We start from the raw sequence: 23,131 nt of genomic DNA, 5'->3' as shown, positions 1-23,131 counted from the left end.
ACAACTAAGAAATGACCAAAACAACTTTCCTTATGGGAAATGACATACTGGATTTCACGACATAAGCTCACAAGACAAAAACTCTCAATACATAACCTCACAAGTCAAAAACTCACAAGACGTAAGCTCACACCCTTTATGAAAAAAAAAATACTAAAGCTCAAACTCAAACTCGCGATATTGTCTCAGATGGTGCAAGAGCGTCCGCAGATAATTTATAGGGAGGGGGAGGGGACAAAATCAAAGATATTATATATTATATGGTTAATGGTATGGGTTTTCACCAAAATACACTGTACAAATTGGCCGCATAAGCATATATTTCTATTATCTACATGAGCTAGTGTTAACATTCATCAATTATACACTGATATACTATAACTTAAAAATGTGTATAATGTATCATAATCTAATAAAGAAAACGGAGATAAGTGATACTGCCTGTCTCTAATCGTGATAAAAGATGTGATAATATGTGTGTATTTGTATGTATTACAATCTAATAAAAAATATAAATGTGTGAGTTTTTGTCTTTTTTCACTGAGGGAGTGAGCTTATGACTTGTGAGCTTTTGTCTTGTAAGCTTGTCTTGTGAGCTTATGTCCTTGCACCGACATATTGCACTATATCGTCCACCCGGTGAATAGTGGCTGCGTATGTCATCAATGGAATGCACGATACTTGTAAACTTTGGCATTTTCACCTTGTGTCCTGAACGATGCAAACGGATATTAGAAACTTTAACTCCGTTGCTACCGAAGTGCTTGTACGAACCACATGATACGATTGACCACGTGACATCGGAGGGGACGCACTGTGACTCGACCTACCTTAACCTAATATAATTACGCACTACGAATGCTGCCCACGCGGTACGTATATCGGCTGCTACACGTAAAGGTAGTTCAGTTCTCACCAACTAATAAAGGACAAAAAATCTCAATAACCCTCTTTCCTTTTCTCCGCGCGCGCGCGCGCGCACACACACACACACACACACACACACACACACACACACACACACACACACACACACACACACACACACACACACACATATATATATATATATATATATATATATGTACATATACCTATACACGAGCCACTGGCTTCGCCCGACTCCGCATTTCAATCTAAGGGCATACCCTATATATATATATATATATGTATATATATATATTATGAACAAGGCTTTATATATATATATATATATATATATATATATACATACACACACACACACACACACACACACACACACACACACATATATATATATATATATATATATATATATATATATATTTATGGGGCAGTTTCTGCAGTTACAGAATATGGCTGCTCTTGTAAATCATTTTGTATTAGCCTTTGAAGTTACTTCTTCAATACCTAATGACATTCTGCTGATGAATGCATCTGGTAAATCTGACTTAGGACCATAACGGGGTTTGTTGCCAGTAAACGCTTGATAAAGAGTCATCTCAATTTCCTCAAAATAAGAGAAAATTGGACACCATAACTCAATTTACCACATCTATTGTGTCTAATCCATCCCATGAAATCCTTCAACAGATCCTTGACTTTGTAGGTGTCTTCGACGCCCAGTTAACTATAAAAAGTTCAGACCACAACGAGGCGATTTTTACGACCATTATCAGACTAGAGGATGTGGAGTGCACCTATATTCAAAAAGATGAAAAGCAGCTCATTGGTAACCTTAATTGTAGTGTAGAATAAAGTGATAATTTCCATCCCTCATACTCTGCATGTCTACCAAATAAACTTGTCCACATTCATTCAGATCCTTCACGGTTGATGGTCTAATCATCACTTCTTTCTGAGAATTTTTTTTCAGCACAGCGCTCACAATGAAGGACGTACTGTGTCACAAGTGATCTAGGGATGTTGGCGTATTGTTCATTGAGCTTCTTGCCAGTCTTCTTATCACCACTATGGCCACTGTTAAGATGGGCTTGCTGGATGATTCTATATACTGATTCTTTGGTTGCCATGTACTTTACTTTCTTATATTCCACCTAAGGACACGACCTGCAAAGTGGTCAATATGTTGTAGTCTTCTCTTCTAAGTGCCTGTCCCGTCTTTCCTCTCGTCAAAACAGTAATTACCGTCTGTTCGTATTCAGCAAACCATAAGGTAGCACAGTTCTGCTTCATATCATCTATGGTCAAAGCCTGCATGGGTTATGCCAGCTAATGTGGACTTTTGGTCTTACAGCAAAATGTATTACAGTTAGAGCTAATAACAGGTAGATGAAACTTTGAAGGACTATTACTCATACAAACATACTCTCACCTGTGATTCAAACAGAGGGAATAAAATTTTGAGGTCTTTTGCCCATTTCGTGAAGCGGGCAAATGGCTTGCCCAGTTAATGAAATGGGCAATTTCATTAACATGAATATTGCAAACCCAGCGTTATGTGCAGAGTATTATAAACCGATTAGTTGAGAGTCGACAGATAACAGTATTAGTAATCTTATGACGTCAAAGACTGCATATACCTTTTTTCCTAGAGCTTGAAGAAATGTTGCGACGATATTCGCATCTAACCGACGCTTAACCCTCTACTGCCCACGTGGACGAATTCGTCCGCTAAATTATCATTAGGTATAACTGAAGGAAAACTGCATATGTGGTTCTCTTTCCCGACCAGATGTTTTCGTCCTGTATCTAGCTCTCGCGCTACACTTGACTCCGCCCACATACGGCGGTATTTTGTTCAGGGCTGCGGAGTCGGAGTCGGAGGTTTTAGCTGGAGTCGGAGTCGGATTTCTAAGAGTACTAGGAGTCGGAGTCGGATTTTTTTTACCCGACTCCGACTCCTTAAGTCCAATAAAATTATTTTTTCAACATGGTTTCCCTGTTTGGTTTTACCAGTTGCACAATTTAGCAGTTTTTGTATGGTTTTGCTTTTATTTTTGGAGGCAATAGTGAGTGTGTGCAGTGTATATGTACACTAAGTGGTCTCTCCAGATGGAAACAAAAAACAATACATCAATAAAAAAAATAAAAAAATACACAATACTGACAAGCTATCGTTGTCAGTCTGGGTAAAAGTGTTTGTGGTCATGTATTTGTAGTTGTTTCCTGTAAGGAGAGTGAAACTATATATATACTGTGTATATATATATATATATATATATATATATATATATATATATATATATATATATATATATATATATATATAATATTTTGTACTATACTGCAATGCTTTTACTTCAACATAAATAAACATCAATTCGTGCTGTCACCATGTGACGGCATTGTGTGCTACTAGTACTAACTAATGTAAACAAACAGCTGCAGATTCTGCCTGAAGCAGTGTCTCCCAGTGAATTTTTTTCCCTTCATTTTCGGTAGTTTAATCACATTTTCCTTTAATAGAAATATGCTAGATTATGATAAAGCTACTTCAGAATATGAAAATCATACATTTATCAAAGAAATTTAATGGTTTGAAATATACGAAATAGAAACAGGCTACTGATCATGGTTACTAGTGAATACAATAGGCCTACAAGTGAAGCAATGAAAAATAGAAATCAGAGTAAAGAAAATCACGAACCATTTTAATCTAATTCAAAACTGATTATGCTATAAAGACAATTGCAAATTAGGCCTAAGTGTACCAGATATCTATGCTTTAACCCATGACCATAATTCTATTTATCTATATACAAAAGGCTTTTTCCCCCTTATCAGGGAGGTAGCCAAGTCAAAAGGCATAAACCCACTCCCACCCATCATCCCTTCCACCCTCACATATAAGCTCCTCGTGGACGACGGGTCTTCCCTGCATCCCGCCCACCACCCTGGGTCAGAAGCAATCCAGGACACAGCACATCCACAGCAAGGCCGCTTCACTTAATTGGCGACCCCCCTCTCTCCGTCCCCTCACATAGAAAACGGAGGACGGGGAGAAGTCCCTTCGGGCTGCGTCAAAGTATCATTCACACTTTCCCACTCCCCAAACCCCCCATCCTCCCACCCCTTCCCTTTCTTTTCATCACAGTATCATCTATACACAGCCCTTCTCCACTCATCCTTATCTTCTGCCACCTCCCTTCCCTGCTCCACAGACATTCCCCTCTTCCTCAGCACCCCTGTCACCCCATCCATCCATCTCATCCTCGGTCGTCCTCTCAAATTCACTCCCTCCATCTCTGCCTTCCATACCCCTTTCACCAGTCTTCCTTCATCCATTCTTTCCATGTGTCCAAACCATCCTAATAGTCTTTCATCAGCCCTCTCAGCCAACTCCTTTTCCACCCCAGCTCTCCTTCTCACTTCCTCGTTTCTCACTCTATCCAGGCTTGTAACCCTCACCATACTTCTCAGACATTTCATCTCAAACACATTTAAACTTTTCCTCTCTGCCTCTCTCAAATTCCATGTCTCTGCCCCACACAGCACTGTCGGCACAATCACCCCTTCATACAATCTCCTCTTTACATTAATTCCTAAACGTCTATTTCTCATTACTTTTTTAAATCCCCCAAGGCATCTGTTTGCTTCTCTCAATCTACAGCTTACCTCTACCTCTACTCCTCCCTTTGCAGCCACATATGACCCCAAGTACCTAAAACTATCCACTTCCTCCAGCCTCTCCCCTTTAAGACTTACTTCCAACTCTCCACCATCCTCTCCTCTTGTACACCTCATCACTTTACTTTTACCCACATTCACCTTCAACTTTCTCCTATCACACACCCTCCCAAACACAGTTACTAACTCTTCCAATGCCTCCTCTGACCCTGCCACAAGTGCAGTGTCATCAGCAAACAACAACTGACTTACCTCACACTTTTCTCCATTTTCCGCAACCAACTCCAGTCCCCTGCCCATTTCTCTTGCATTTACCTCCCGTACCACCCCATCCATATACACATTGAACAGCCATGGCGACATGACACATCCCTGACGTAGTCCCTCCTTTACCTCAAACCATTCACTCTCTCCATTTCTGATTCTAACACAGGCTCTACTACTCTCATAAAAACTCTTGACTGCTCTTAACAGCTTTCCCCCAATACCTGTTTACCCTATCATAAGCCTTTTACAAATCCATAAAGGCCCAAAAGACATCCTTACCATTTCCTAAAGCTTTCTCACAAATCTATCTTATCACAAAAATCTGATCCACACAGCCCCTACCTCTCCTAAACCCACACTGCTCCTCACCAATTACTTCCTCTGGTCCTCTCCTAATTCTCTCAGTTATAACCCTCCCATACGCCTTCCCAACTACACTCAACAAACTGATCCCTCTGAAACTACTACATTCACATTTGTCCCCTTTTCCCTTGTAAAGTACTCTTCCAGTCCTTTGGAACTCTACCCTCCCCTAAACACACATTAAACAAGTTCACCAGCCAGTCGACTATTACTGTACCTCCCCTCTTCAGACACTCCGCATGACACTCATCTAAACCAGGTATCTTACCTGCTCTCATCTTTTTCAGAGCTACTTGCACGTCATCTTTTCTTATTTCTCCTCCCTTTTCCTCACCCATCACTGTCATTTTATTAGTGCTTCCTACTGCTACCACCAATCCTTTCTTATCCTCCTCCACATTTAACAACTCCCTGAAATACTCTGCCCATCTTCCCCTTATCGCTTTCTCTTCTGTTAACATCTGTCCATCTGTGCCTTTTATTTTTTCTTCTCTACTTGAATCAACTTCCCTTCCTCTTTTAATCTCTTAATAATAGTAAAAAGAAAATATTTAGGCCAAATCTTGTACATTGTGTAATGTGACCTTGGTAAAGACAAATATTGATATACTGGTATACGGAATAGTCTGTAAAACCCTATTATTGATAGGAGCCTATTGAGTGACTACCGGACCTTAAATATTACCTACAAGATATACAGTTTGCATGATTTGGCTATTTTTCTTTTTGTAGGAATTGGTAAACAATAAGCATTGGATGTAAGAACAATTTAGATTACTTTGCCAAAGTTTCCTACTTTTCTCAGTGATGTAGCCTAGGCCAATTGTAAGGTCCTAAGTGTTGTATGATAAATGCTGATTATGAGATAGGCTAACCTAGCGAATCATTAACAGTTTGTATTATTTTTAAAACTTTGATGAAGAGAGTGTATATACAGAATATATATATATATATATATATATATATATATATATAATATATACAGATAAAACCTATTTCTTTTGGTACATGTTTGTCGGGTTCTTTAAAATATAATAAATAGATAAAAATAAAGAAAATAAAAAATAGAACTAATGAAAAAATTATTCTTTTATTTTTATTTTGTTTTTATTTTTTAATTATTTTTATTGTTTTATTTTTTTTTTATTAAAAAAAAAGAAAGAAAAAAAGATAATCCCAAAATAACCTTATAATCCACATTTACCTTTCTTTTTACCATAATTTGTAGGGTCGAATTTGTTTTTCCTAGACTATAGGCTGCCTCTATTCATAGGGTAGTCTAGGACTCTAACTTATATTTCTCATAGGCTAATCTAACCAACCATTTCATCACATTAAGATATCAGTTTACCCTACTTATATAAAGTACAAACTACTATTTTTTTATTTACAAATTTCAATTGAGTAGTCTATAAGTTCTATAATTATGAATAAAGCCTATTTTTTTAACGTTCACAAATAAGAAATTTGTATAGATTTTAGCTTTAACCTCGTTATTAACGTAATAATACTGGTAGATTCAAGGAACATATAAAATATTTTATTATGAGAAATCTTTATAGTTGAATTTTTAACCTAGTTATTAACGTAATAATACGGGTGTATTCAAGGTACAGTACATATATTTTGTTATATTCTTGAAAGCTTTGTCTGAATTTTTACCATTACAGTAATTTGCAAGCCAACAATAGCTGTAAAATACTGTCTATAGATGTGCACTGTGAAATAATTTGTTGCTATTGTGCAAATAGAAAGCAGTAGGTCTCATTATTCCAAGTTTAAAAAAAATCTATAAAAAAAAATTGATACGTTTTGTGTTGAGAAAATTTAATAACCGTCCAGTATAGAATAGTTTTATAGCTAGTTACAGGATATGTACCATTTATAGAAGTTTCCAGAATGTAGTTTGTATTAATATTTCATTCATTCTATACTATGGGAGTTATAGCCAGTGGAATGTATTTCTATTTTTTAATAAATACTCAATAAATATAATTATTAATTCAAATTCCTGAATAATTTGTCAACTGTCAAGTGACAGAGATGATTTTTATCTTTAAATAAATTAAACTAGCTACTTTACCTTTGTTGACAGTCTAATTAATTCAAATTATGTTAACATCTAGAACTCCATCATGTACACACGTACATGACAGTGTAGACAATAGTATATATCCACTACGTATGCACTATGTCATGTATGTAAAAGTCAACGGAAGTGCCCTCAGATAAACTTTGACCAGTCTCAGAGCCCAGATAGGAATGACATTAGAGCATATGTCGCAGCATTTGATGATGACTGAAAAGGGGAGGAACAACAGCAGATATGAACAGTGTGCACAGGGGAAGGTTGTCTCTTTCTTTCCTGAATTGATTCCTGGTTTTTATGATAACATGGTGAAATTAATTCTGCAGCAAGTACTAGGTAGGGCATCCTCCATTAATCTTTCCTCATCATGATTTGTCACATTTTTTCCTAATATTGTGATAGAAGGTTTATGAGATTGGACAAATGAAATAACAGATGATTTTTTTTGGGGGGTGAGGGGAGGGGCACAAAGGAAAAAGAAAATATCTAGCTTGAAGTGGCAACTCTGCCATGACAGATTTGAAAGTGCTCATAAGCTGGTAGATGATCATGAGCATAAATAATACCATTATATATTTAATATATATATGTTTATACGAATATACGTGCTTGTGTGCATATACATATATAAAGCTGGTTGAGTGTATATGTGAGTATATTTATCATACAAGTGAATGTTTCACGTAAAAAATAATATACATGAATTTTTTTTATAAAATGCTTGCTGAATAGGTGTGGGAGGCTGGTATATGGATCTGCAGAATAGATTTCCACATCATAGGGGTCAAGGAGTTAAGGAGTCGGAGTCGGGAGTCGGAGGAATCAAAGGAGTCGGAGTCGGAGTCGGACCTTATACCATCCGACTCCGCAGCCCTGATTTTGTTCAGTGCATGAGCACCCAGAAGAGGTGTAACCTGTGCGTCCTTCTACTGCTAAATAGCATCATAACTACCTCCCGAAACGTAATTTACAACTATTAATTGATATTACTCCATTTATGGTATTTTCATTCACAAAAGCATTGTTGAAGATTATTATCAATTGGACTAAACTTCTATAAACTGACGAAACGATACAAAATGCACTTAGTAGTAAACGCAGCTCACATGTTATTGGACTGAATTATCCATTCTTTCATTTATTGAATACACAATAGTATTACAGATTAAAGGATGTAAATTAATTTGTCGTTATTCAATTCGATAGATTTTTGTCAGAAAAACGACAAGTGAACTTCAGTATCTCAAATTGCAATGCGTTTAATGTACAAGTAGGATTACTAATCAGTGTTAGGAATAGAGATAACAGGGCATTAGGATGTATTACTTGAACAGTTACGAATAAAAGTGCAAAGGTAATCATGAAACTATATGACCATAATTAGAACCATCCTTCATTACTACCGAATCCACTAAAAACCCTATTATCACCATCCCCACCACGATCTCCATCATCACTACCACCAACATCACCAACTCCACTACCACCACCATCACCACCTCCACCACCATCACTATCACCACTACCACCATCACCACCAAGTAATATATGAATATATATATATATATATATATATATATATATATATATATATATATATATATATATATATATTGGTTTTTTTTCTTCTTTTCTTATTTTCTTCGGCACTGGTAACGTTCTCGCCGCATGAGGTTTGAGTCCTCGGGCGTACCGCTTTTCAATTTCTGCATGCGCCTAGATGGCTTAGAATTAAAGTGCATTGTGGTTGATAAAAATGTATCTCTAATCACTGGGGCCCATTCAGTGTTGTACACACACACACACACACACACACACACACACACACACACACACACACACATATATATATATATATATATATATATATATATATATATATATATATATACATACACATATACATGTGTGTGTGTGTGTGTGTGTGTGTGTGTGTGTGTGTGTGTGCGCGCGCGCGCGCGCGTGTGTGTACATTTCCATTACCTATTTTTCTTTTCATGAATTATATAATAAATATTTTTTTACTTTTTTAAACATTATATTACTGTAATAAACTATTGTGTCAAGAATTCAGGTAATCATCCGTAAATTTCAAGTTCTCACGTACTATTTCTTCATTTTTTAAGTTTCCAAGTTATATCTCTTTTCGTAAACTCAAAAACAATTATGTTGTAACATTTTGAAAACACTATATTGCTATAATAGGATTTTATAGTACTAAACAAACGAAAGAATGACATTTTCTAAAAACGAAACCTGTTTTGTAGCGCTTGAGAAAAGAGATGTCATTGCATGCCAACACGGGTTGTGGATTTTGTAAACTGGACCTAGTCGAGCGTTATAGTTTCCCTTATAATTCTCGCCAATAAACGGAAAAAGAAAAAAATGGGCGTGGGAGTGTAGCTAAGTTGACAACAACAATTATATTATTTACTCACCCATGGAGCAAATGAGGAAGAGGAAATAATTCCAGCGATCATTCGTGCCGACAAACTGCAGCAACTCCTCGAAGGAGTCTCCAGGATTCGCTTCCGCTACCAACACACCGTTCTTGTAGCTGGTGCTATTTCTTTTGGAGCCCACATCGTCATTGTGGGTCCACGAAGACCTGGAGGATGTGGAGGAGGTAGATGTCTTCCTTTCCCGCTTCCTCTTTTCATCCCCGCTGCTGACGGGAGCTTCCTCGATGGCTTCTGGGTCGACTGAAATCCCCATCGTGTTGTTTACGTCCTGTTAAAGGAGAACGATAGTCCTAGATGTTACGACTAGAACTGTTATCATGTAGTGCAAGCTCCACGGAATGCACTGCAACACCGCAGCTCTCTTCCACTCTTCTTCGTATTAATCGTAAAAATGCAGACCGTTAGAGGATCAGGGTAGTGAGTGAGAAAGATGAAGGAGGGGGGGAGAGAGAGGGGACGGGAGTGGATGGAGAGTGAGAGAGAATGGGGGGAGGGAGCAAGAGCTGTTATGTACTGTAATTTACTATTACTTCTCTGTGAATAATGTCTCGCCACTGTCATAGAAGAGTTCAAAAGAAATATCTTTTTCTCATTTTCATTTCCAAGAATCCCGTTCCATTTAAATGAAGTTCTGGTGCTTGGTAAGGATATGAAGAAACATATGTAAGAATGTTTGCTAAGTTCTATAATCCTTCTCTAGCCCATTTCATGAAATGAGTAGACCTTTAGCCATTTTGTGAAGCGGGCAATTGGCTTGCCCACTTCATGAAATGGCAATTTCACAGATGGGATGTAACATATGTAAATCACAAAGACAGCGTTCCGTACAGAGTGTACAAGTTCAAAGATAAATCGAGAGTCGACAAATAGCGCAAATCACTGCGGTCACAATATGACAGCTTAATAATTACTTCCCATGCTAACCAGATGTGAGAAAGACGTGAGTTGCCGTTTCAGGTAATAGAATAAGTTTTTAAATTGGGAAATTCATTGATGAAACTGGCACGATTCATTACATATGTATTAGCATGAGAACATACTATAGCGTCACTCGTTAAACAAGAGAGAACGAGAACGCCAGTAGAGCTCCATTTTCTATAATCCTTGATTTTGTTTTGATGCAGGAACGTAAACAACAGGGCCAGTTCTAAATTCCTCCCTTTAGAAATGCTAGACTCAGCACTCGCCCTAGAACACAAAAACCCACAATTGGGCGAGTTATTCTCACCAAAACCAATGCAATCTCACTCAACCTCCAAGCCATCACAATTATCAAATCACAAGATGGATAACGCCTATCATACACTCGGACTTCCTCCAATGCAAATTTGTTGTTTTCTAGTGCAAATTTGTTGTTCTCCAGTGCAAATTTGTTGTACTGAAGAATCACGTATGCCATGCCTTCCTATTCAGCTTCCACACAGTCACCAAACCCTCATGTAACCAAATCACAGACCCAGATAACACTACGTTAGACAGATGCCACTTCAAAACTTTAACTGAAGATGACATTCACCATATCCATATTAATAGGAACAGTTCATATTCTTCCCAAACCTCACTTTAGCCTCAGTTATTTGTAAAGACTATCCTTTCACCGTACAATGTAAGGTAAAAGGAACTATTTCCATTGCAGATTCATGCCAAATCTTCTACGGAGACACTAGTTTCTACCTTAGTCATCACCACAACATCCTGACCTATAACCTCAACACAACAATGATCACCATAACCGTCCTAACCGAGCCCCCTTATACCACTAAAACCACTGTCCTTATCAATGAGTAACCAGGAATATGTCACATGGTTAAACCACATCGTCAGACTTAAACCATTCCCTCTCCCTCTCCCTCCCGGCACAACACCCATATTTCTCTCTGTCACTGAACTCATTAACCCTCATATTCCTAGTCCTTCTCTACATTAGGATGCTGTAGGTCTACATCGTAAAACAAATGCCTAGACCACCAACCATTCCACCCCAATAAAACTCTCAAAGATTAAAAACTCCTAAGGACAACTTTTTCTCATGTACAAGATAATTTTTCACATTATCCTACTGCTTTGGGACCATACCCCTTGAATGCAATACCCTCTTATATAACGTGAGTGAAGAAGACTCTGAATTACCATAGATATACTTTTTTTTGGGGGGTATTTCGATACCCCTCACCTTCGAGATTGTAAGCTAGTGTATCATATTAAATACTCCCTCACGATACGCACATATACACTTTTGCCATTAATATATCAACCCCTGAATATAAACATTTATATATACATATATATATATATATATATATATATATATATATATATATATATATATATATGTATATATATATAAGTGAAGATTTAGAGTCTGGGATCCATACTCAATTGAAGGGTTTATTTGCCTGGACGGGAATCGAAACGTCGGGTGAATAAACCCTTCAATTGAGTCTGGTGTTTACAGTTTTTCCAATATATATATATATATATATATATATATATATATATATATATATATATATATATATATATATATATATATATATATATATATAATTTTAACTAACCATTATACTCCATATTTATTGTACACAACTATATATCACTTGTTACGCGTCTTTCCTGTAGTGAGCTTCACGAAGAGATGGTTGTTGTTACGTTTGATACAATAAAGTGGCGAACATCGGTTACATCACACACACACACAAAATTATATATATATGTATATATATATATATGTATATATTATTTGGATGATGGAGAACATATATACAGGGGAAGGCTCGGAACCCTATACACTCTAACGTTTCGTTCGCGTAGAACTTCTTCAGAGAGTGTATGTAGAACTGCAATTGGAGTTTATGTACTAAATCTAATTATCTTTTCGGACACTTGGGAAAGGTCGTTTTTCTGGCGTGTTTTAGAATTAAAATACTAGTTTCTTTAGCTAAATTGATAAACCCTCCTCGATGATTCGATGAATTATTAGTAGAAATATATGCTGATTCAACAATTCTTCTAGTGAATTTATCAAAACCTTTATGTAGCACTTCAGCTTCTCTCCAGTTTGGTAAATGATCGAATTTTTCCGCATGAACTACTAAAGAATTAGATGTCCTATGTGCTTTTATGTCGTTTTTATGTTCATAAATTCTTTTTTCTAATCCTCTTGACGATTCGCCATAATAAGCCATTGAGCAACTATTGCACGGGATTTTGTATACGACGCTGTTTTCGGAATTGGTTCTCTTTTCAGAAGTCTTTATTAAATCACCTATCCTCTTGTTAGTTATTTTAGCTATGTTTATACCCGATTTTGTTAAATATTTGTCTATTATTGGTGACGTTTCTGAGCCAGGTACTGATATAAAATTTGTATTATTTTTATTTTTATCATTTCTCTCTTTCTTTCCGCGATTGTAAATATTTATTGCTTTTCTTTTTGTTCTTTTCAACATTCCCTCTGGATATCCAAGTTTGTCAAAGGTTTTCATAATGTAATCAAATTCGCCTTCTAGGTATTCATTACTACAGATTCGTAGTGCCCTGAGAAAAAATCCTATTACTATACCACTCTTTGTCCTATCATCATGTGCGGAGAAGTAATGTACTAAATCCTCTTTGTTTGTTTCCTTTCTGTATACTGAGAAAGTTACAGTTTTTCCCACTCGTCGTATTAACGTATCTAGGAAGGGCAATTGTCCGTTTTGTTCCTCTTCTACGGTGAACTGAATATCGCTGTTGACCGCGTTAAGCATTCTCACTTTATTATTTACATTGGTGTTTTCGGGGATGATTGCGAGGACGTCGTCTACATATCTAAACCAGTGTGATCCCCTACCATTAATTCTGATGAAGTTTTCTTTTTCTAATAACTCCATATATAGACAGGCCATCACTGCACTTAAAGGACTACCCATAGCGAGACCTCTATGTTGTTCATATTCGTCACCATTAAAAGTAAACGCACCGAAATTTACGCATAAATCTATCAATTCTATATAATCTTGTTTTCTTATGGGTAGGTCAGTATCGTTCATATCTTTTATTACTCTCTTTACTGCTTCTAACGCACCGTTAGTGGAAATATTTGTATATAACGCCTTGACATCATAGCTTATTAACTTTTTCCCCGTGAAATCTAAATCTTTTAGTCTTGTCAAAAGATCATTAGAATTTTTCAAATGTGTATTGCTGATCGATCCCATTGCCTGTGATAGCGGTTTGGCTAGACATTTCGCTAGTCTGTGGGGTGCACTGCCAACCCCTGAAGTTATGGGTCGCATTGGAAACCAACCAATAAGGACGATTTGACTCACTTCCTATCCCACCATGACCTCAGTATCAAAAAAGGTGTAGTCATAGGTTTCTACCTCAGAGCTCTCAGAATTTGTAGCCCTGAATTCTTAGAGGACGAGTTTAGGCACATAAAGGAGGTTTTTCATAAATCAAAATATCCAGATGGCATCATCCACCAGTGTAAGAAAAAGGCACTCAAAATAATGAAAGGGCGGGAACCAACAAAAGATCCAGCTAGGAGGCTTATCCTTCCAGCCAGCAGCGTCACCGCCACCCTCACCCGGACACTTGGGCGTTGCAACATTCAGGTAGTGGGCCAGTCCAGCAGAACTATCAAAGAGCTTTCAAGAAGGAATGACAGCCAGGACGAGATGTGGGGAAAAAACGCTGGTGTCTACCGCATACCCTGTGCTGGATGTGATAAAGTATACATCGGCGAGACTTCCCGTGACCTGAAGACCCGGATCCGGGAGCATCGCTACGATTCCCGGAACAACATCACCACCAACGCCTGTGTTATCCACCGGAACACCAACGACCACCTGATGGATTGGGATAACGCAGAACTTCTGTTTAGTGAACCAGATAGGATGAGGAGAAAATGCCTCGAAGCGGCCGCCATTCAAAGCTTCAAAACCATTGAGCAGAACAGAGGCATGTTTAATATCGCCCCTCCTATAATCCATCTGTTACCCGCATTAAATAAATGTATGAAATGTCCCCCTTAGTCCACTTCAACAAACTGTCCGAAATGTCCTCCTTTGTCTCCACCAAGTCCCACCCGTCCCCCTCCACCTACCACCCACCCCTCCCTGATAACCTCTCCCAGTTCCTTCCCTGTTGGCTTATATGTGCTCAGAGTGTGTGTCATGTCTGTACTTGAAAAAGCTGTAACAAGCGAAACGTAGTACTAATAAAGGTTTCGATCTCACAAGGTGTTTATTCTCACAGTCTTGTCGGCTTTTGCCATTGTGATTCATATATATATATATATATATTCATACATATATATACATATATATGTATGTATGTACAACACTGAATGGGTCCCAGTGATTAGAGATACATTTTAACAACCACAACGTACTTTAATCCATTGGGTCCCCCGATGTTGATGGCTTAGAATTAAAGTGCGTTGTGGTTGTTAAAATGTATATTATATATATATATATATATATATATATATATGTGTGTGTGTGTGTGTGTATATATATATTATATGTATATAAATATATATGTATATATATATATATATACATATGTATATCTATATAAATATACATGTATATATATATATACATAAATATATGTGTGTGTGTGTATACGCTATATATGTGTACATATATACATGAATCACAATGGCAAAAGCCGACAAGACTGTGAGAATAAACACCTTGTGAGATCGAAACCTTTATTGGTACTACGTTTCGCTTGTTACAGCTTTATCAAGTACAGACTTGACACACACTCTGAGCACATATAAGCCAACAGGGAAGGAACTGGGAGAGGTTATCAAAGAGGGGTGGGTCGTAGGTGGAGGGGGAGGGGGGAGTTTGGGGACGGCTGGGACTTGGTGGAGACAAAGGAGGACATTTCGGACAGTTTGTTGAAGTGGACTAAGGGGGACATTTCATACATTTATTTAATGCGGGTAACAGATGGATGATAGGAGGGGCGATGTTAAACATGCCTCTGTTCTGCTCAATGGTTTTGAAGCTTTGAATGGCGGCCGCTTCGAGGCATTTTCTCCTCACCCTGTCTGGTTCACTAAACAGAAGTTCTGCGTTATCCCAATCCATCAGGTGGTCGTTGGTGTTCCGGTGGATAACAGGCGTTGGTGGTGATGTTGTTCCGGGAATCGTAGCGATGCTCCCGGATCCGGGTCTTCAGATCACGGGAGGTCTCGCCGATGTATACTTTATCACATCCAGCACAGGGTATGCGGTAGACACCAGCGTTTTTCCCCACATCTCGTCCTGGCTGTCACTCCTTCTTGAGAGCTCTTTGATAGTTCTGCTGGACTGGCCCACTACCTGAATGTTGCAACGCCCAAGTGTCCGGGTGAGGGTGGCGGTGACGCTGCTGGCTGGAAGGATAAGCCTCCTAGCTGGATATTTTGTTGGTTCCCGCCCTTCCATTATTTTGAGTGCCTTTTTCTTACACTGGTGGATGATGCAATCTGGATATTTTAATTTCTGAAAAACCTCCTTTATGTGCCTAAACTCGTCCTCTAAGAATTCAGGGCTACATATTCTGAGAGCTCTGAGGTAGAAACCTATGACTACACCTTTTTTAATACTGAGGTCATGGTGGGATAGGAAGTGAGTCAAATCGTCCTTATTGGTTGGTTTCCTGTAGACTGTAAATTTTAAGAAATTATCATGTTTGATGATAAGGGTATCCAAAAATCACTAGTTCCCACACTGACCTCCCTATTCCCCCCAATGACTTTGTGGATTTAGTACAGCTTTGTGTCCAATTTCATTATTTCAAATTCCAGGACCAGTACTTTCACCAAAGGTTTGGCATGGCCATGAGCGTTGTCCTTGCCAACCTGTTCATGGAATTTTTAGAAGCAGGGCCTTTCTCAGATATCGTTCCTGGCAACGTAGTATGGCTTCGCTATGTGGATGACATACTACTAATTTCCCCCAGACGGTTTGACATCCCCAAACTCCAAGCGGCTCTGAACGAGGTTGAGCCATCCATCCAGTTCACCTTGGAGGAAGAAATCAACGATTCCCTTCCATTTTTGGATACCCTTATCATCAAACATGATAATTTTTTTTTAAATTTACAGTCTACAGGAAACCAACCAATAAGGACGATAAAGTATACATCGGCGAGACCTCCCGTGACCTGAAGACCCGGATCCGGATTCCCGAAACAACATCACCACCAACGCCTGTGTTATCCACCGGAACACCAACGACCACCTGATGGATTGGGATAACGCAGAACTTCCCTGATAACCTCTCCCAGTTCCTTCCCTGTTGGCTTATATGTGCTCAGAGTGTGTGTCATGTCTGTACTTGAAAAAGCTGTAACAAGCGAAACGTAGTACCAATAAAGGTTTCGATCTCACAAGGTGTTTATTCTCACACACATATACATGTACACACACACACAAACACATTATATATATATATATATATATATTTTGCAGTAATTCACAAGGCACACGTGAAAATAATATGCAGAAAAAACCACTGGGAAATGAGAAGCTTAGTCCGAACGTTTTCGTCTATTTAAGACATTATCAAGGAATACACAGTTACAGAGACAAAGGTGGATATATATACATAAAGAAAAAGCCAAGCTAGGAACATGGGAAGTACACATGGGAAGTACACCTGAAGCAAACGAGGGTTGTGTTTACTCTATTCCATGCCTTAAATGTAACAAATTTTATATCGGCCAAACTGGTAAAGACTTAAAAACTAGGATAAATCAGCACAAATATAGTGTAAGGAGTGGGCAAAGTTCCAGTGGCCTTTTTGTCCATGTAAGAGACCACAATCATCCTATTGACTGGGATAATTCGAATGTAATAATTTCTTGTAGATCCTTATTAGAAAGAAACATAATCGAATCCAGTCATATTAAACAAACCTTTGACAATAATATCAATTTAAGTTTAGGATTATTTAAACTTGATGATTTTGTTATTGATAAAATTGTAAGAACTTCTCCAAGTGCTACTAAGCGGGGGTGACGTAACGTCATGGACCAAACGTCCGAATATGTAAACATCGGCTCTACCTGATTGTGAAGCATCTTGTGTGTACTTCCCATGTTCCTAGCTTGTCTTTTACTTTATGTATATATATATCCACCTTTGTCTCTGTAACTGTGTATTCCTTGATAATGTCTTAAATAGACGAAAACGTTGGGACTAAGCTTCTTATTTCCCAGTGGTTTTTTCTGCACATATATGTATACATATGGGTCTAACAGAAAAGAGATACAAAGTGAGACAAAAATATATATACTATAAATGAATCTTACAGAAAAGAGATAAACGCTAACCTACCCTGCTCACACCAGGCACGGAAAATAACAACAAGAGACCAGCGGTGACAATAAAGACTACATCAGCGCAACATGTTCGAAAGTTACGTGCCATAAACCCCGATAACATCAGAAACGTTTTGTGTTGATCTAAACATACCTTGGAGAACAACGCCTCATGTGACGCTTCCATTACAACCTTTCCGTAATTTGAACAGATTCGAAGAATCACACCCCTTCCCGTTCACCGTCAACACCCAATGAACATCGCAAAAGTATCATAACATGCACTGATTTGTATATGTTTCTTGCCAATTAACTTCCATTTCATTATCCATCAGGTGACGGGAGTCGCCTTTCGGAAAGGGGGAGCATATATATATACATACATACACACACACACACACACACACACACACACACACACACACACACACACACACACACACACACACACACACACACATACATATACATACATACATACATATACACATACATACATACATACATACATCAAAGGCTTTCCCCACTTACAAGGGAGATAGCAAAAATAAATAGATAATTAAATAAATAAATAAACAAATAAAATAAAATCCACTCTCATCCATTCCATCTCCCCATACACTCCACTCCCATCCATCCCCCCTCCCTCCCTCTTATCTTGGCTCCTCCCGGATGACGGGTCATCCCTGCATCTCGCCCACTACCCTTGGTCAGAAGCAGTGTCGCAAGGCATAACACGTCCACAGCATATATAACAACACATAAATTACACACTCACACATCACCATCACGTGTTCGCGCATGGGAAATAATCTCTCATGCACTAGCCTCGTGATGACAGAAGCAAAAGTTCAGAAGATTAGTTTAACAAAAGATAAAAAGAAGAAAAAAAAAATCAAAGAAAGCCAGGGGTTTTATTCAGAAAAGTAGAAGAAGAGTGGAACAAAACTATGGAAAAGTATAAAAGGAGTGGAAATTGTTGCACAGATATCCATATAAATAAATTAAAATTATCCTACTGGTATGTTAACGGTTAAACGAGACAGAACAATGGAATCTGTAAGTTAACGTTTCATGAAAAAATTATAAAGTGGCTATAATGAATGTTTCCATTTATCTTTCATTAAATAAATGCAGTTCATTGGGGAGGAATGTGTAGACAGTAATTTCAGGTTGTATGAAATAAATCTGAACGCACAACAAGTACACAAATTATTATATTATCGGACATTAGAAAAGTTCTGGGGACTAATGGATACTCAAATTGGATACTGAAGAAATACAAAGAGCACTTCACGGACAAGATTCATATTTTTAATGTGTGGTCACTGGAGAAAGGGATAATACCACAAGATTAGAAAAGAGCAAACACAGTACCAATTCAAGGAGGAAGTAGAAAGAGACCATGAACGTTCATCACTCACCAGTGTGATGGCTAGATTATGGGAAACACAAAAGTTGGATGGGTTGAATATCTTGAAGAGACGGACATTTTGATAAACAAGCGGACAATAATGAACTGGATGCTAATGCTTATCAAACCTACTAATTTATTAATGTGATGCAAGAGAGTGTGATTTGGGTGGACTGTGTACACTAGGATCTAAAGGAGGAAGAATAAGACACGGGTCTAGAGCCGAGTTTATTCCTGACCGGTTTCGTTTAGAAGCTGTAAGCGAAACCGGTCAGGAATAAACTCGGCTCTAGAGTCTAGACCCGTGTCTTAAACTCTTTCACCTTCCTCAAACCTGTCCCTGTGTCTCAAGATCTAAAGAATGTATTCAAAGAGAACATTTTACAAATTAACTTAATCGCTTTCAAACTTGGAAGATCATACATATCTTTATGTAACAAAGGTTTCTTCCCCGTCATAAGGGGGGTAGCCATCTTTGGTAACAAGACTTGAATTTCCACTCAAAAACGGTTGATATGTTACAGGAGAGTGAAGATTAGGTAGACAGTAAATCTGGATCTAGAGTAGGCATTTGATATGATACCTCATGACACAATTCTGCAAAAACTGGAGCATATTGGAAGACTCAAGAATAAGCTCTTTGGATAAACAAATGATTCCCTGAAAGATCGAGTCAAAACAACAGTGCTGAAGTGTGTCAGGATAACAGGCGGTGGCAAGCGGAGATTAGAAGCCCCAAACATGGCGGTTTTGGCACCTATAATATTTTCTTTGTAAGTGAATGATATGAAAAGATACGATAAGTTACACAAACATGACTGCATACAATGCAAAGATCAAGAGGAAATAAAAGATGGGAGTTACTGTGAATTGTTACAAAATCTAGATCAGGGGTTCCCAAACTTTTCAGCTCATCGACCCCAGTAAAGTTTGAAATTTTCTATAGACCCCAAAACTATCAATTCACGAATTATGTCAGTTTTTTATAATTGGTACGGTTATTGTTATTAATGATAGTACTATTATTATTATAGTTATCATTATTATATTTATCATTGTTATAGTTGTTATTATCATTATCATACTTATTATCATTATTATAGTTGCTATTATCATTATTATAGTTATCATTATTATCATTATTATTATTATTATTATTATTATTATTATTATTATTATTTTATTATCATTTTAGTTATCAATAGTGTTATCATCATTATGATTATCATTTTTGTTGTTGATATTATTGTTTTAATTCTTTACTGTAGTTCTTGTTTGGTCTCATAAATCACTTATGGTAATTCTAAAGTACCATACTCACAGTTTTCGTGTTTGTGGATTTTACTTATTTTATTCGTTGATTTTTATTTATTTATTTATTTATTCATTTACTCATTTATTTATTTATTTATTTATTTCAATCCGCTGTAAAAGGGCCAATTGTCAACATTCATCAAGGCGACGGCGTTCCAATAATAATACAGGTACTTTCACATATACATGAACATAAGTGTTTTAAAATAAATATTTATAATTTACCAATAGCTTTAAGAGTGATACTATATATTCTTTATTATATTACTATAAGTAATGTTTAAGCCAATAATATTACACAAGCTCGTCATCCTGATGTTCATTCACGATGTGGTTGTGTGTCTGCGAGATTCTCCCTACATGCATTGAATGGGGAGGATTTTCGACTCAGATTGAACTGACATGGTTTTTCTTTAAGTTTAGATATTGGTTGGTTGATTATTCTCACTCTTTCAGTATGGGAAGAGAACAGGATCATTTCATGCCAACCATATAATTTTAAAGACTATCTTTCGACCCCATAGTAATTTACTGACCCCTTTCGACCCCCTAGCAATCTACTGACCCCCTTTCGACCCCCTTGGATGGTCTCATCGTCCCCCTAGCAATCTACTGACCCCCTTTCGACCCCTTGGATGGTGTCATCGACCCCTGGGGGTCGATATCGACCACTTTGGGAACCCTTGATCTAGATGATATATATGTCTGGAGCCAATCGTGGAATATGTACGTCAAAAAACAGAGTACTGTAAATAGGTGGAATCTCAAAGGATCATCTATATTTTACTCGTTCAGGAATTTATAAAAGACTGGAGGAGATGCGTTGAAGAAGATGTGCAGATATGTAGAATAGAACCAAGAGAATGGAAGGAGGTGGCACAGGACAGAAAGACATGGCGAGACGCTTCGAAAGCGGTTATGGATCACCAAGTGGCCCGAAGACCAGCGGAGTAAGAGTAAGAGTAAGGAATTGATTACAAAAGTAAAAGAAGGTAGAGATAGGAGTGTTGATTAGATATATCCTGTCACTTGACAAACATATCAGCAACATTGTGGGTGAAACGTACCGAATATAGACAAATATAAAAGCCGTTTTTTGATACATGGATCTTATGATAAAACTTGTAGAATGCTTCGAACCACCGTAGATGTGAATATGTAGCTCTGGTCTCTGATTAATGTGAAAAATGTAAAAATGGTCAAGAGCATACAAACAACAGCGACCAAATTGGTTAAGCCTTGCAAATAACATAAATGCTAAAATATCAAACGAATTGGATTTGCCACAATTAAAAAAGAATGATAAAAGAGGTGACTTCGTAGCAGTGTTCATGTCATAGAAGCAAGTAAACACAACTGCCATAGAAAACTAGTTTGGTAAATGGAGAGAACTTCGACGTCAGAGAAACAAATCTAGAGAGTTTGTACGAGTATGACAGTTGCTAACAAGCCTATTTAAAGAATCACCATGTGAAGAAGGATCTTTCATTGATATGGCGTTTCGTGGGTTGCAGCATTATCAAGTACATTATGCACTTGATAATGTTGTGACAAGTGAAACATCGTACTTATACTCGTTAAGGCTATGTTCTCACATGGTGTTTCTTTAGATAAATCTAGAAAGGCCATATCCCTGAAGGATGTCAAGAAACACACACACACACACACACACACACACACACACACACACACACACACACACACACACACACACACACACACACACACACGAAATACACGAACATGCGTGACGGAATACACTAGATGGGTAAAGCATTTGGAAAAAAAAGTACTAAATCCAAGGCAATTTGGATTTAGACAAGGACGATCATGCGTCACGCACTTAATGTATTTCTATTCAAAGCTAATAGATGTAATACAAGAAAGAGATGGATGGGCTGATTGTGCATTTCTAGACCTGAAAACAGCTTTTGATAAGGTGCCACATAAGAAGTTGCTTAAGAAATTAGAAAATTCAGGAGGAATACAGGACAAACTGCTTAAGTGGATGGAAGACTTCTTGCATGAAAGAAAAATGAGAGTGGTGATAAGAGACAAACACTCTAATTGGGATGAAGTGATAAGTGGTGTTCCACAAGGAACAGTTTTGGCCCCAGTAATGTTTGCTATATATATTAATGATATGGATGAAGGAATTGAAAGTTATATGAGCTTCTTTGCGGATGATGCTAAATTGTTTAAAAAAGTGAACACTGAAGAAGATTGTGAGTCGCTACAGAGTGATCTCAATAAAGTATGGGAATGGAGTAGGAAGTGGGAGATGGAATTCAATATCAAGAAGTGTAGTATAATGGAATTTGGAAGCAAAAAAAAAAATAAAAA

General features: G+C 37.6%; 1 protein-coding gene across 1 annotated transcript in view; it reads right to left on the bottom strand.

Annotated features, from left to right (window-relative positions):
- Positions 1-23,131, bottom strand: part of LOC143038626 (organic cation transporter protein-like) — a 94,211-nt gene that overhangs the window by 57,495 nt on the left and 13,585 nt on the right. The window contains exon 2 of the mRNA XM_076208092.1: positions 9,730-10,021. Within this exon, the coding sequence (XP_076064207.1) occupies positions 9,730-10,006 (277 nt within the window). The 5' untranslated portion in view covers positions 10,007-10,021. The remainder of the gene's footprint in view (positions 1-9,729; positions 10,022-23,131) is intronic.

The sequence above is a fragment of the Oratosquilla oratoria genome, chromosome 24, assembly GCF_046742065.1.
Source record: "Oratosquilla oratoria isolate Oo_2021 chromosome 24, ASM4674206v1, whole genome shotgun sequence".
NCBI classification, from domain to species: Eukaryota; Metazoa; Arthropoda; class Malacostraca; order Stomatopoda; family Squillidae; genus Oratosquilla; species Oratosquilla oratoria.
Note: the sequence above shows the minus strand (reverse complement) of the source record. Positions and strands in the feature narration are given on the sequence as shown.